This window comes from Spea bombifrons, chromosome 8, assembly GCF_027358695.1.
Source record: "Spea bombifrons isolate aSpeBom1 chromosome 8, aSpeBom1.2.pri, whole genome shotgun sequence".
NCBI classification, from domain to species: domain Eukaryota; kingdom Metazoa; phylum Chordata; class Amphibia; order Anura; family Pelobatidae; genus Spea; species Spea bombifrons.
This window is the reverse complement of record NC_071094.1, coordinates 41338502-41351980: the sequence shown is the minus strand read 5'-3', so window position 1 is coordinate 41351980 and position 13479 is coordinate 41338502. Positions and strand designations below refer to the sequence as shown.

General features: G+C 42.6%; 1 protein-coding gene across 4 annotated transcripts; it reads left to right on the top strand.

Moving 5' to 3' along the window:
- The first annotated feature begins 2999 nt into the window (after nucleotides 1-2999).
- Nucleotides 3000-12979, top strand: EXOC3L2 (exocyst complex component 3 like 2). Of its 4 annotated transcripts, none has more exons than XM_053473609.1 (13): nucleotides 3000-3071; nucleotides 6894-7366; nucleotides 8027-8463; nucleotides 8707-8861; nucleotides 9035-9149; nucleotides 9240-9350; nucleotides 9471-9571; nucleotides 9739-9849; nucleotides 10202-10337; nucleotides 10608-10730; nucleotides 11435-11590; nucleotides 11746-11867; nucleotides 12347-12979. In XM_053473609.1, the coding sequence occupies exons 2-13, from the start codon at nucleotides 6904-6906 to the stop codon at nucleotides 12636-12638; spliced, it is 2322 nt and encodes a 773-aa protein (XP_053329584.1). In that variant the 5' UTR covers nucleotides 3000-3071; nucleotides 6894-6903; the 3' UTR covers nucleotides 12639-12979. The 4 variants fall into 4 exon arrangements, with proteins under 4 accessions (XP_053329584.1, XP_053329583.1, XP_053329582.1 ...); XM_053473608.1 differs by lacking the exon at nucleotides 3000-3071 and adding an exon at nucleotides 6084-6251; XM_053473607.1 differs by lacking the exon at nucleotides 3000-3071 and adding an exon at nucleotides 6086-6263.
- The last annotated feature ends 500 nt before the right edge of the window (nucleotides 12980-13479 follow it).

Sequence of the window (13479 nt, the reverse complement as noted above, 5' to 3'; positions counted from 1 at the left end):
TTAAATAATCAACAGGTGCCCCCCCCCCCCGAGTCCTGTATATACGGCTGAAGACCATCAGCTGATTACCGCTGGAACCTTCACAAGAGATTTCATTGATATCATTTATGATCTCATTGATATTTTTATAGGTCTGGGAATTAGCGGATGGCACCTTATAGAGGGGCAAAAGAGGACACTGGTGCCCAATAGAATCCTGCTTGAGGCAGCTTTTCCTTCGGCAGCCTCTTCAGAGCTGGCGTTACGTCGTTCAACATTCTTTTTATTAGAATTTTTAAATGATTTACATTGTTATTTAGGTTAATAAAAGAAACAAAGTCCATCAGGTTCAACCATTCCACAAACCCATATTAGATGGTCTGGAAGAAGCCCCCCCCCCCACTGAGTCGGTAAGGTCGGGTACACTGGGGCTATTGGCACCTAGTTATTCCCCCACCTATGCCAGTGTATTCCATTGAGGCTTTGATTATACCCCATACACCCCACTCTTGTGCCCTAAAAGTTTCTTGTATCAAATTACTATCACTTATCAAAAATTCTAAAATATATAGAATGTGAGATATCATATAGGTTAAAATTGTATATTTTTACCTAAAACTCATATTTTAGTAACTGTTTCCTTGTTTCTATCCAAAACCCAGTTTCCTGACTCATAATTCAGATGCAAACATTTCTGCCAAGCCGTCAAGACCCCCATCTGTGCCCCCAAAGGTCTTCTGAACCCCCTCATTAATGCTGTCGTTATTTTATTGATCGCAGGGGGTCCTCTCCGCACGCGGCTCGTCTCCTTCTAGCCACGTCACCGATGTCACTAAACGAGCAGAAATCACCAAGAGGTGTGATCTGTACCGCTTGTAAAAAAACAAGGGATTGGTTTCAAACACACAATGTCAGAAAGGTCACTTCCAATCCACAGAGACAGCGATCGGAGACACGGAACCCCGGACCGGTGACATCACTGAAACAGGCAATTTACTGGGGAAAATTGGGAACAAATCGGTAAAGAAAAATATATATTGTTATATATAAACATTTTTAAAATATTAATCTATTCTTTCACAATTTTATGGGAGGTTTGGGTTGGAGACGCTCGAGTGTGTAATGCGATAAAGTACTACTTTACAGAAAGGGTAGTAGATACCTAGACTAGCTTTCTGGTAGATGTGGTAAATGACTTTAGCATGGGTATTATGTGTACTGTACACATAATGTTACTGTATGGAAGACCCGATATGCCACTGGAGCAGCAGATCCTGTAAGCATGCGGCCCTACTGGCCCACTGGGCATCTGCCAGACGGCCAGTCAGCTCTCGGGGCTCTTGGAACTATTTCATTGAAGTCACCATCTTTTATGAAAGATCAATCCCTGTTTGTTTCTTCTGCAGGTAGGGCTGAGCTGAGCTGATCGTATATAATAAGCTACAAGGGTATCGTCCAGCTGGATAAGAGTGATAGGTGTTGTATATGGAAATATAGAGAATGTGTGATAATGAATTGCTCCCCGTGTATCACAGCTCTATTATGTGCACTTCTAGGGTAGGGTGACCAGGGATCCCAGTTTTTTCCAGGATTGAGTCTAAAGGTTAATTCAACTTTTTCTCTTATCAATAACATTTTATACGTTTATTTCTGATGACATTTTCTTTATTACAAATAGTCCGCCTGGACTAACACCATGTGCCACCTGGACTAACGCCATGTGCCGTGTGGACTAACGCCATGTGCCACCTGGACTAACACCATGTGCCGTGTGGACTAACGCCATGTGCCGTGTGGACTAACGCCATATGCTTGCCGGACTAACACCATATGCTGCCACCAGGTAGATTGCAAGTCACACTTCTGGCGAAAGAGATGAACAGAAGGATCAGAGGGAAGAAAGGAGACTACGGAACATGACAGAGGACGAGAGCGGCTGAAATATGAGACAATGGCTGAAGCTGGACTTTTATAGACGACCCAGGAGAGCAAACGATGACTCATAAAAGTATTTGGTATAATGAAAATAATAATGCAGGTGAAGAAAAGATCTGCGGGAGAAGTGAGAAAGATATAAAGACCAAGGGAAAAAACAAAGGATCGGAGGTGAATTGGCTGGAGAGAAAAGGGACTGGACAGCAAGGACCAGCAGATTCATGAGTGGGAAAATACATAGAGCGGACACTACCGGCAGCAAAGGGACCAGGACCCACTGTGAACCGGTACATGGTGGGCGATCACCCCAATGCTTCCCTCTCCTTCTCCTTGGGGAGAGCTGGCTGAGCTCTGGAGTCAGGTTAGCGTAATAATATTAAAAGGACACAGAAGCCTGGTGGGGACCATGAAGAGCCTAATGCTCGCTTTCCAGCCGGAGATCAGACTGGTAATGAGCGCCGCTTCCAGGACCCTCCAGGGCGGAACCTACGGAATTTCCATGTATAAAACGGACCAATCGGAAGCCTCAATCAGCCACAACGTTGCCTGTAGGGGCGAGTGACGCCGGAGATCTCAGATCTACGATGTAAACGTTACTGCTATCCATGGGAGACCCTCGACCCTCTGGGTTCAGATAAATATCGCCGATTTGGCCTAGTCTGCCATTAATTAAAGGCCTAGTCAAAGGAGAGCGGGGACAGCAACGCATAGAGAAGACACCCATCCACCTCTCCTATCAAAGCAAAAAAAAACACACAAAAGCACCCCAAAAAACACCTAAAACAACAAAAAGTTTGAGGTGTGACTATTGTGAGGAAATTCAAGGAAAAAAACACTTAAGTTATTTTTATGGTTTTATTTTCCTGTTTCTTTTTTTTTTTCCCAGGCCTTCACATCTCTACCCCTCACCACCCTCTCATTTCCTCGGCGGGATATTTAAAGATGGCTGCCACCAGGTCAAGGGACCTTGGCATTTCCTTGGGACTGGCCAAGGCTTCCTGTATACGGGGAGGGGAGAGAGGTGACAGGAATGGGACGGGATGGGGAGGGAGGCTTCCTGTCTCCATTTATATCCCCCGCACACAACACACCAGCAGGAATACAAGAGGCATTCACTAATACCGGGGCCAGGGTGTGGGGAGGCTGGTCTCAGCTGGGTAAGTCGGTCTGTGTGTGTTGGGAGTTGTGTTATTTCATACAATGTGTATAGGTGTACGAATACGTATTGTCTATATATTCCTGTGTACGCCGCTGTCTGTACGATGCACGTTTCTTGCGCATGCACAATGTTTCTGTACAGGGCTTTTGTTCCGAGAGCTTGAATGTTGAGACCTCTAAAATTCTATCATGGAACTCATACAAAAAATCCAGCGCTTTTTAACGCTTTATTTATATGATTCCCACACGAGCAGTGGGTATCCCCTGGATATGATGAAATAAAAATAAATGCATCCAAAATAAAGGAAGTGACATCAGAAATCAACTTGTTTAATACAAAACAATACTTAAATAATATATATAATATTAAATATATATATATATATTTTTTAAAGTACATTATTAAATATTATTTGCAATATAGAATTTATTGGCTCTTTAAGTGGAATTTACTTTTAGGCTATAGAGGGTTTTAGGGGATAATTGTACGGAAAAATAGAGTCTCCTGCTCACACGACAATACCATGTGCATCTGGCTGGCTGAATTAATGGGAGTTGTAATCGGCAACATTATTAGGGAGCTTTTAGTAGCGTTATGTTTCATTGTTTCCGTTTCTAAGTATAATAAGAACTTGAAATATTTTATTTTATTTATTTTTATTTACATAAAATTGTATAAGCTAAAAAGTATCAGAAAGTGGCGGATGTCGTCGGTAGGAGTAAAGAAGCGGCGCATGTCCCCGCCACGCTCTCAGCGCGGATGGTATTGTTTTATGCCACGGCTGGACGTTACGTTGTGAGAGGTCTTTAGAAAGGACTTCCACGCACTGAAAACCCAAACAATGGTCTAATCATCAGCCCCGGAATCGGCCCACGTTAGTCTGATGTCACGCTTTAAAGTGCGTTCCAAGGAAGGGAGCATTAAAGAGGGTCAGGGAGCTGTCTGGGACTGCCACTCCCATTATGCACAGATTGTTATGTTAATGTTGCATTAATGTACATGTATCTATGGATAGTTGGCGGCAGATCAGATCCATTTGGCTCATCTAGTCTGCTCACCTTTTCTGATGTAAGGAGTCAGACTTTAATCAATCCTTACTGTATTAGACTACCACTTCTGCTGGGAGTCTGATCCACTTATCTACCACACTCCCAGTAAATCATAAATCCATGGAGTATGCGTAGATTCTGTTCCATGAATCAACTCTCTGTTTATGAAGCCATTAAGGATTTGGGGCAGAAATCTAGACATACAATTAATGCGATCTTATATTTTATTTATATTGTGTAGTGCTGTATAATAAGGTTACATCCTTAGATTGTAAGCTCGTGAGTGGGGCTCTCATAAGCCCACCATTCCTGGCTGGAACTTTGTATAATGTACTGTAAGGATAGATAGCAAGCTCACGGGCCGAGTTCTCAGCTCCTCGTGTGCCTGTATGTATTGATGTATATTATGTTTATGTTAACTGCCCCAATTAAATTGAGACTAGACTGGAGTTATAGAGGGTCCTGCTTTTTAAAGCACACAATGTAAATCAAAGTGGGATAAAATATATGCATAAAGAGAAGCTAATAATATGTCTGTATCTGTCTATACTGTATATATACACCTATATATATATATAATATATATATACCCTATATGAAAGTCTTCAATTAGGGGGTGATGTTTCATCCTTCAGATATAAATGTGTGTTCTCTATCTGTACGTATGAGTATATATATATATATATATATATATATATATATATATATAATGTATATGTATATAGTACCGGTACGTATTAAAGTAAACCTGCCGATGATATAAATGGATTGAAAATAATAATTCATATAGAACTGAAAAGGATCACTGGGGAATGTTTATCAGTCACGGTTATATTACTATATTTTAATTCATTTGTTTTCATCTTTAAAAATGTTTAAGAAGTTGGCAGAGAACATTGTATAAAGTTTAAAAAGTGATACCAGGTATTTCCACATATTCATAGTTTATATCCTATTATGCCGCGGACACATATGGAAAATGTATATTGTGTGGCTGATTTAACAGTATATTTTTTTATTTAATTTCTGGACCGGTCACATACAGGATAGTACTATATAGACAGGAACATGGCGTTCTTAATATCTATACAGAGATATATTATGTTCTTACTTTTATAAAGGAAAAATGGTATATAATATATATTATATTATATATATATTATATTATATTATATTATATATATATATATATATATATATATATATATATAATATATCAAATAACATTTTAGACTTGAGAAAGGGAGAAGAGCCCCCGAAAGCTTGTCATTCCAATATTCTGTTAGTCCAATAAAAAAGGTATTATCACAAGATACTTATTCCATCTGTTATTTGATATTCACACCACTGGACTGATACGGCTACAACCTCTACTCTACTAATATATATATATATATATATATATATATATATATACATATATACTGTATATATATATTCTACTGTGCTGTGATCATATATACCGGTAAGACTCCCAATTGGTGCTTTTGCTCCTAGTATGTTATGGTTGATATCCCTGCTTGAATGCAGGTGTATCTTTATGAGGACCGGTGTTAGAGCCATTTGGTTAAAACATTTGGCGAGTAACTATATAGAATCTTCACGATGGGCTATTATAGGGTTAATATCTTAGGGGTATTGCATGGTACATATATATGTCCTGTTCCCCTGTATAGATATACTCTGTAAATAAATGCTGTCACTGTTCTTGAAACATTCACTTTGTTAACCAAACAGCACGATGTAGCGTCTCGCGTGTGAAAAAACATTTGACGATCTGATATGCAGGCTAATAAAATAAATTTGTTATGGAAGACCCCAGATAGCAATCTGTAGGGTGTAAGCGTGAATTCATGTATGTTTACATATGGTTCACGTGACAGCTACTTCCCAGTCCAGAGTTCAGTAGGATGGAGCCAGGTAATTAGGTAGTTTCCAGTAAATCGGTAATTTATCGCCCCGGAACAGGGTGGTTTTTGTCCCAGAGAACGGAGATTTTATAATAAAGTATTTTTGGGGTTTTTTTTTGGGTGTCTCACATGCCAACATACAGAGTGCACGGAATAAACAGGTGACGGGGCTGATTGTATGCTTTTTGGGGGAGGAAGGAGTCGGTTACAGGAATTGCAGTGCACACTTTGGTGAGTTAAAGACTTGAGAGGCAGTGAATCCAGCCGGGGGTGTCCGGGAACGATCCGGGGTCTCCTTAAAAGCCCCGAGAAGGGTCGGTGGGGGGTGAAGATAGCGGGATATTTCGGACGGAGAGGAAGGAGCGGCGTTTGGATGCAGGTGGACTGTACAACCCGCATTGCAGCAATTTCTTTACATCAGCCTGTGACAATGTGTGCTTATAGAGCAACTATACTGAAACAGAAGCAATGCGTCATTGTTATTATTATTTTATATAGCACCATCCTATTCTGTAGCGCTGTACAATGGGTAGACAGGACAGAACAAGTAGTATAGTGGAGAGGGTGCGTGTATGCGAGACCCCCCTAAAAAATCTGTTTGTTAACCGCATCTCTATGACATTTTACTTTGCTTATTAGTTATATATAAGCCAGTTTATATTTAAAGTTATTTTATATTTTATATATTTTATAAATTTTAAGTTATTTTATGATGGGACTGGCGTTTTGGTGCCCCATATGTTTTACGTTCGTCAAATGTCTACAAAGTTCTAAAAAGATGTTTCCACCGGGTGGACACTTTGTGTCAACGTTATTGTAAATTATTTCACCGTCTCCTTCTCCCCCCCCCATATTCTATAGGACTGAAACCATGCCAGTTGTTGCCCCAAACCCATTTGATGAGGATACTCCTATGGATCGTCCCTCCCCAGAGGGTGGAAACCCATTCATTGAAGAAGAAGTGGAAGGGAAAAGAGAACACATGGGATCAGACGCCAAGCGCCGGGGAACACTAGAGAAGATTGCAGGCCTGTCTCCCTTCTGGAAGAGCGGAAAGGGTCTGCTTGGGGTACGAGGAACCCCAGAAAAAAGACGAGGTCGGAGAAAGTCAGAGGATGTCAGCCTGCTGTCAGCTGGCCGCAAGAAAGACACAGGGTGTGGAGAGGAGGATGGAGGAGGTCCTGGTGTTGGCACCAAGCGCCTCTCCTTCTTGTGGTTAGGAGGCGGAGGAGGCAGCGGAGGAAACCGTTCACGCAGGGAGTCCATGGTAGAAGTCGTGCCGGAAAGGAATGAAGTAGCAAATGAGAATGAAAAGGTCCGGGAGCCACTTTCAGGTGAGGAAGTCCAAGTGTCTACAGATCTCCAAAACTTCTAGAATCAGAAGCAGGATTTATTCCTCCTCATTACGTTATAGCTTCCCCTGATGTAAAGTAGCTGAATGCTGTTGATTGGCTGATGTAGCCTTATTGCCGCCAGGTTAGGGGAAAAAGAAATAACTCGAGGGAGAGAATCTGATTAGTTATGGTAGTTTTGCCACTTTTTGCCGCATATCTTAACAGATAGCAGTTACCACGAGTGAAATATTTTATTGGCATTATTTCCATGTAAGCTACCAAGTACTAAATGATGGCTTAACACATAGATACTCGTTAAAAGAACTTGTGTCTCTAATGAGCACTAATTACCGGTATGTCACTAGTGCTCTACACATAGGATGATGGTGCTTCAGACCTTTTGGAGTTAGATATGGAGACCCAATAAAAGCTACAGGGTTCCGTTACTCACTTGTGGCTAAAGTCATTGCTCCTAATACGATAAAACTCAACATTTTAGTTAAAAGAACACATATTAAGATCCCAGAAGAACTCAGCGCCTCCTTATATTCCGTTAAAGGTTCCTAATAGTCTCTGGCTGTGAAACACAGACCCTTAAAGTGCTTCATATCTGTACTACTTAAACTCATTGACATGACCAAACCTTATTATCCTTTACAGTCCTGGAAATCCTCCACCTGATCCAGCAGAGAGAGCTGCGGTCAGCAGACCAGCACATTATAGAACTGGAGGCAGAATGTGACGGAGGGGGAAGTCCGGATGGGGTCCTCAAGAGTCCGGGTCGACAAGCTAAGGATGTAACACTACTTTACGAGGCCCTTATGAAAGAGATGTGGGCCGTGGTGGACGAGTCACTTAACAACAAGGGTAAACACCTGAAACTGGACGAAGTCATTGGGGTTATCCAGCAAGAGGAGGCCCGTGAAGGACCCCCAGGGAGCAAAGACGTGAGAAGACATTGGGTGGAAGCAGTTGGGAGGAGTGTGGATCAACGACTAAAAAACAATTTAGAGGGCAAAATGGGCTCGCTACCGTCACAAGCAGAGAGGGTGAAGAGGACTGCAGTGGAAGATCTGACATCAGTGAAGAACCATCTGGTGAGAAGAAAGCATGGACAAAGGGCTGGGGAGTCCAGGGTGACATCGGGATGCAGACATGCGGGTTATGGGACTCTGCGGTCTCCCGTAGGACAATAACGTATCAGAGACAGTTGTGACTTGGAGATCCGTTATTCCTGCATGCCAAGACATACTTACGTTGACCGTGGACATCTATGAATGAAATTATTTTTTTCCGCACGGGATAAGTCACAATATTCGCTAACCTTTGTTCTCCCCTAGGTCTGCTCTTACCCAAAGGACTTTGAGGTTTTCCGGATCTACCTTTCGGCGTATCATCGAGGTATTGCTGAGTGGCTCACCACAGCGGCCAAGCGAAATCTGGAAACCAACGAGATTTACTTCCTTCTGGACTGGAACAGTAATGTCTACTGCAGGTCAGTACCAAAACCCACCCGTAGCCTAGCATATCGCATGTCTGGCAGAAGTAAAGCTCAAGTAGGGTAAGGTGACAATCCACCGGGAATTGTTTTTTGATGTTGTATGTTCATGTTGTGGGGTAAATACAGCAGCCATATACAAAATATATCAATGTTTCTCTTTCCCACAGGGATGTCCTCTCTCGACCTGAGATTTCCCTCCTTATTAACCCTTCGGAGCTGGGTCCCCTCCTGTCCCCGGAAATACAGAGGATGCTGGAAGAGCAGTGCGTGAATGCGGTGCAGGTAAATCACAGGTAGCACAGCATGAAAGTCACCTGGAGGCTTTACGGGTTTATTATTGTCTAACGCACCCTCGTCTCAATTGTCCTCCAGCTCCGTGTGTGCCAAAGGCTGGAAGAAGAGCTGAAAGGAGAGCAAGAGCGATGGAAACTAGAAGCGAAAAACGAGGAGATGCTTTCAAATTTTAGTGGCCGGGTCATCCAGGTAAATGCACAGAATGGATTCCCATTACCCTCCCGATCCAGGAGTAAAGGGACAATAATCCGGGGATTGCCACGTCGGTACGTGGAGTATTCCTCGTAACTCTGATCCTTTCTCTCCTAGATAATGAAGCCCCACGTGGACCGGGCACCTGGCATTAGCGAAGGCTTTGGAGTCATGATGTCCCGATCTTGCCTAAGCTGCTTCTCAGAGTTCCTGCACAGGTGATAACGACATTTTCTTTCTTCACTTCATAGCCACGGTAAAGACCTGGCTTCCATAGGGGCAGAATGCCCTCGAAATGTTTTTCTGTATGCATATGACAGGGCACCTTGATTTCATCTTCCACATGGTGATAGTACGAACCCTTCTTTCCCGTCTTCTTCACCAGCTTCCAAAAAACTGTAGAAAAATACCACGCCGAGAGAGACGAGGTGACCGAGACCTCCGAATCCTACATCTGTAGAGTCATCAGTGTTGTCAACTGCTGCCCTCCATTTAGGTGAGTGACACCATTTATTTTTTAAGTGGGCAATGCTAGAAAACCCAGATTTCTGATATTCTCTTGAATTAAAATATTACACCATGTTTAATGTACTATAAAGCAGCTTGTATTCGTATTATGATATTCAGGCATTTATATCTGGATTATTTATTCGTTTATGGTCTACTAAGAGAATTGAATAAGGAAATCTTGGGTTTAGTTTACTATATTTTTCAGTGAGGCACCTGTCTTCAAGCAGGGTTATATAATACCAGCAGGAAAATTAGCCTTAGTTTTTTGTGAATGCTCAGAAGAACTCTGATTCTGGGATTTATACATGTATGTTAATTTATTTTTTTACCGTCTACAGGGAATTTGCCGCTCGCATGGCACAGTTAGATGCAGAACTTGGGCGCGAGCCTCTGCGACAGGCAGAATCCTCTCTGGACCGCATCACCGGCCTCTGCACGCGTGGGATCTGCGACCTGGTGCTGCGCGACTTGAAGGTATTTAGCCATAAAGACGACCCGGTCTGAAGAATGACTCCGTCTTACTTGTCTACGGCTCAGACCCAACACTCTAAATCCAGACATTTAGCAGATTAGATCGTCTCCTTTTTTCAAGCAGATTCCTTTATCACCTTAAACTATTTCCCACTTTCAGAAACTGAAGGTTCCACCTCTTTTGCTCCATGTCAATAGAAGTCCTCCCTTCTGGTCAATGCCCGGCTAATATCCATCGACAATATTTTTTTCTTTTTTTCCTCTGTCCGGCAGCCCTGCTCCCGGAAGCTCCTGGGCCGTCGGTGGCTGAGCAGTTCGGAAGCATGTGACGGCATGGTGTCAACTTTAGCAGAACGAGCTCCTTCTCTACGCAAAATGAGCCAGGGGCCCTACCAGGTATAGCCTTTGTGACATTAGCATTCTGGACCATGCGCGAATCACCCCAGTCTTTTTAGACCAAACTAATTCGTATACCACAAATATTCGCCCATTCCCGTGTCTGTTTCGGGGGAATATTCATATACGTTCTCCGTGTTCCTTTTTCTCTTCGTTTTCTGCCAGGGGTTAATACGGGGTTAACCTGGTAACAGTTAGCAGCAGCTTTGGCGCCAGGATTTTAAAGGTCCGTAAGAGCGACTCTATTGGTCGCCGGAAGGGGGCTCCTCTTGCATCAACCAATGAAGGGCAGCTGCAAACTATTATAACTGTATAATAGTTTGTACAGCTTTCATAAAATGTTTAAATTGCCAGTATATGGATCTTTTCATAAGCCTGACAAAAAAATATAAATGTATATGATTAGAATGTTGTAAACAATAAGAAATTGGGGTTATTATTGTCATTATTATTGTTATTATTCTATAGACAATCACTATGTATATGAGCTGTCTCCTAATCCACAGACCTTTGCTTGAAACCTCTGATAGGGCAAACTCATAATGTGAGATCTAGCAAGACGCTAAATTACTTTACCGCATGTTACGAAACATTCCACACCAAAAATCTTTTGCTGTTAATTCTATTAAACAAATAGATATTAAGTATCAAAGTGATTACAGAAAACGTAAAGGGTAATTAGAACTCTTTAACCTTTTGTTCAGGTAGCGGTCTCTGAACTCCATCGAAAGGTGCTGCTTGAGCTCGTTCGTCCGCTTGTTCAAGGAAAGATGGCCTGCACCACCTCGAAGACCAGGAAAAAAGTGGCAGCAAAACTAAAAGAAGAAGCTAGACAGCTGGGGCAGATCTTCAGCAGGCTGGTAGGAGGACATCCGTTATACATCCATCCCAGTATAAACCTGTAAATATTATAATACCAGATGACCTCCTGCTGACCTTACGTTGCACATAGACCTCTGCTGGTTCCAGTCTCTGTTTAGTCATATTGTTTTCTCTTTTTTATCTGCCCCAATAGGAATCTCCTCAACCTTCTTTGGATACAGTAATCCCACGCCTTGCAGAGATTCTCGTCCTGGACGACATTGCAGCCATTCAGATGGAGGTTGGGATGTTAGCCGCAGACTTCCCCGACTTCAGGTTCGTAGCCCTGAGGCTACTTTCATGATCTGGACTTTGTCTTTCATCTCTTTCACCTGTTTAATGAGACTTTTCCTTCTTTTCAAGCCTCATCAAAGCTGGACTACCTGGTCATATTCCACTGGATCTTGGATCTACTTTCCTCCTTCTTCTATCATAGCACCTTTCTTCACCCTTCCTGTTTCAAACCTGGAACAAAGTCTTTTCTTGTCACTCAGTAGTTCCTAGGCTCAGTGCCTTGAACAACCCTCTGCTTTTCTCTTCATCTAGTCTTGCTGGGGCCGGGTTTAATTAAATTCTGCCCTCTGTGTCTGGGTATGTATATTTCCTCCAGCTCTAGAGAGCATGCTTGCTCCTCTTCATTGCTCTGAATGTTGTCCTTTTTTGCCTCTACTTTCCTTAAAGTGAAATGTTCTGAGCCGTATTCCTCTCCTAGAGAACCAATGAAATAACGATTATTATTATTCTCTGTCTCTTAGAAAGCGCCACCTGTCGGCCCTTTTGGATGTTCGAGGCCTCTGGGATCCAGGTCCCAGGCATGAGATTCTAGGCGTTCTCCAAGACCTAGAAGGTACAGATGTTCTAGTGCCTTCACGAGGTTCTCCAGGATTCTTTGCAGATATTCTTATCACACGTGACACGCGCTGCATCAATGTTAGCCTCTCCAGAGCCTCGCAACTGGGCAGAAGAGCCTTGAGTCACCTCGGTCGGCGACAAAGGAGCACTCAGAACCGAGGTTTAGGACAAGGGGAAGAAGACACGCAGCTCTAATTCAAACAGTTCAAAAGGTGGTTCCAAACAAATGCTGTTTTACAAAATCAGGTCAACTCTTGACCTTTGTTTCTTCTTGAAATTCCACTAACTTTCAGGACCATTTTGCCAATATTCCGGGCCATCAATGGACAATGGATGTTTTGGAAAAGCATGGCTCAAAACAGAGCAGAGCTCTTACTGGCCCTGCATATAATGTTTATAAACTATTGACACACTCAGGGACATCTTTGGAAAGGGCTGTTCTCTTTATAGGTGTCACACTGTATCTCACTTTCTTTGTGTATATGAAACGGTGTATATTGAAGGTCAAATTATAATAAATATTAATTTAACATCAACCTGGTGATACTGGTTTTTATCACATCCCATCATCTACCAGTACGCCGTGTCCAAAGTAGAATAAAACAGCAAACAGTAAAATAAAGTCTCGGCACATGGTGAGGTCACAAGAAAAGAATGAGTTTGGAGACATTAATGAGAGGAAAATGATAGGAAGAAGAAAACCGAAGTAGGAGACACAGAGAAGAAGGTTATTGACCAAAAGGAGGAAACGACAGACGGGAGACATTGAGGGGTAAAGTGAGAGATGGAGAGGGAAAGTGATAGATGGAGAGGGAAAGTGATAGATGGAGAAGATGGAGTGCAAGAGGTAAAGGGGAAAGTAGAAGAGGGAGGGAAGCGACGTGAAAGGCGGTAAGGGGCAAATATTCGGAGGCGACGTTCTCAGCCAGAAGGGAGTATGTTACAGTGATGCCATAACTTTGATACATGGGAGATAATAGAGAGTGGAAACAGTAACCATCTGATAACAGAACAGGAAGCAGCGACCTGGGGAAAT

Excerpts from the sequence above, each read along its gene's own strand:
- EXOC3L2 (XM_053473607.1), top strand. The coding sequence starts at position 6,211 with ATGCTTTTTGGGGGAGGAAGGAGTCGGTTACAGGAATTGCAGTGCACA. Across the intron at positions 10,338-10,607 it reads TGGTGCTGCGCGACTTGAAG|CCCTGCTCCCGGAAGCTCCT; the intron begins GTATTTAGCCAT and ends TCTGTCCGGCAG. Across the intron at positions 11,591-11,745 it reads GGCAGATCTTCAGCAGGCTG|GAATCTCCTCAACCTTCTTT; the intron begins GTAGGAGGACAT and ends CTGCCCCAATAG.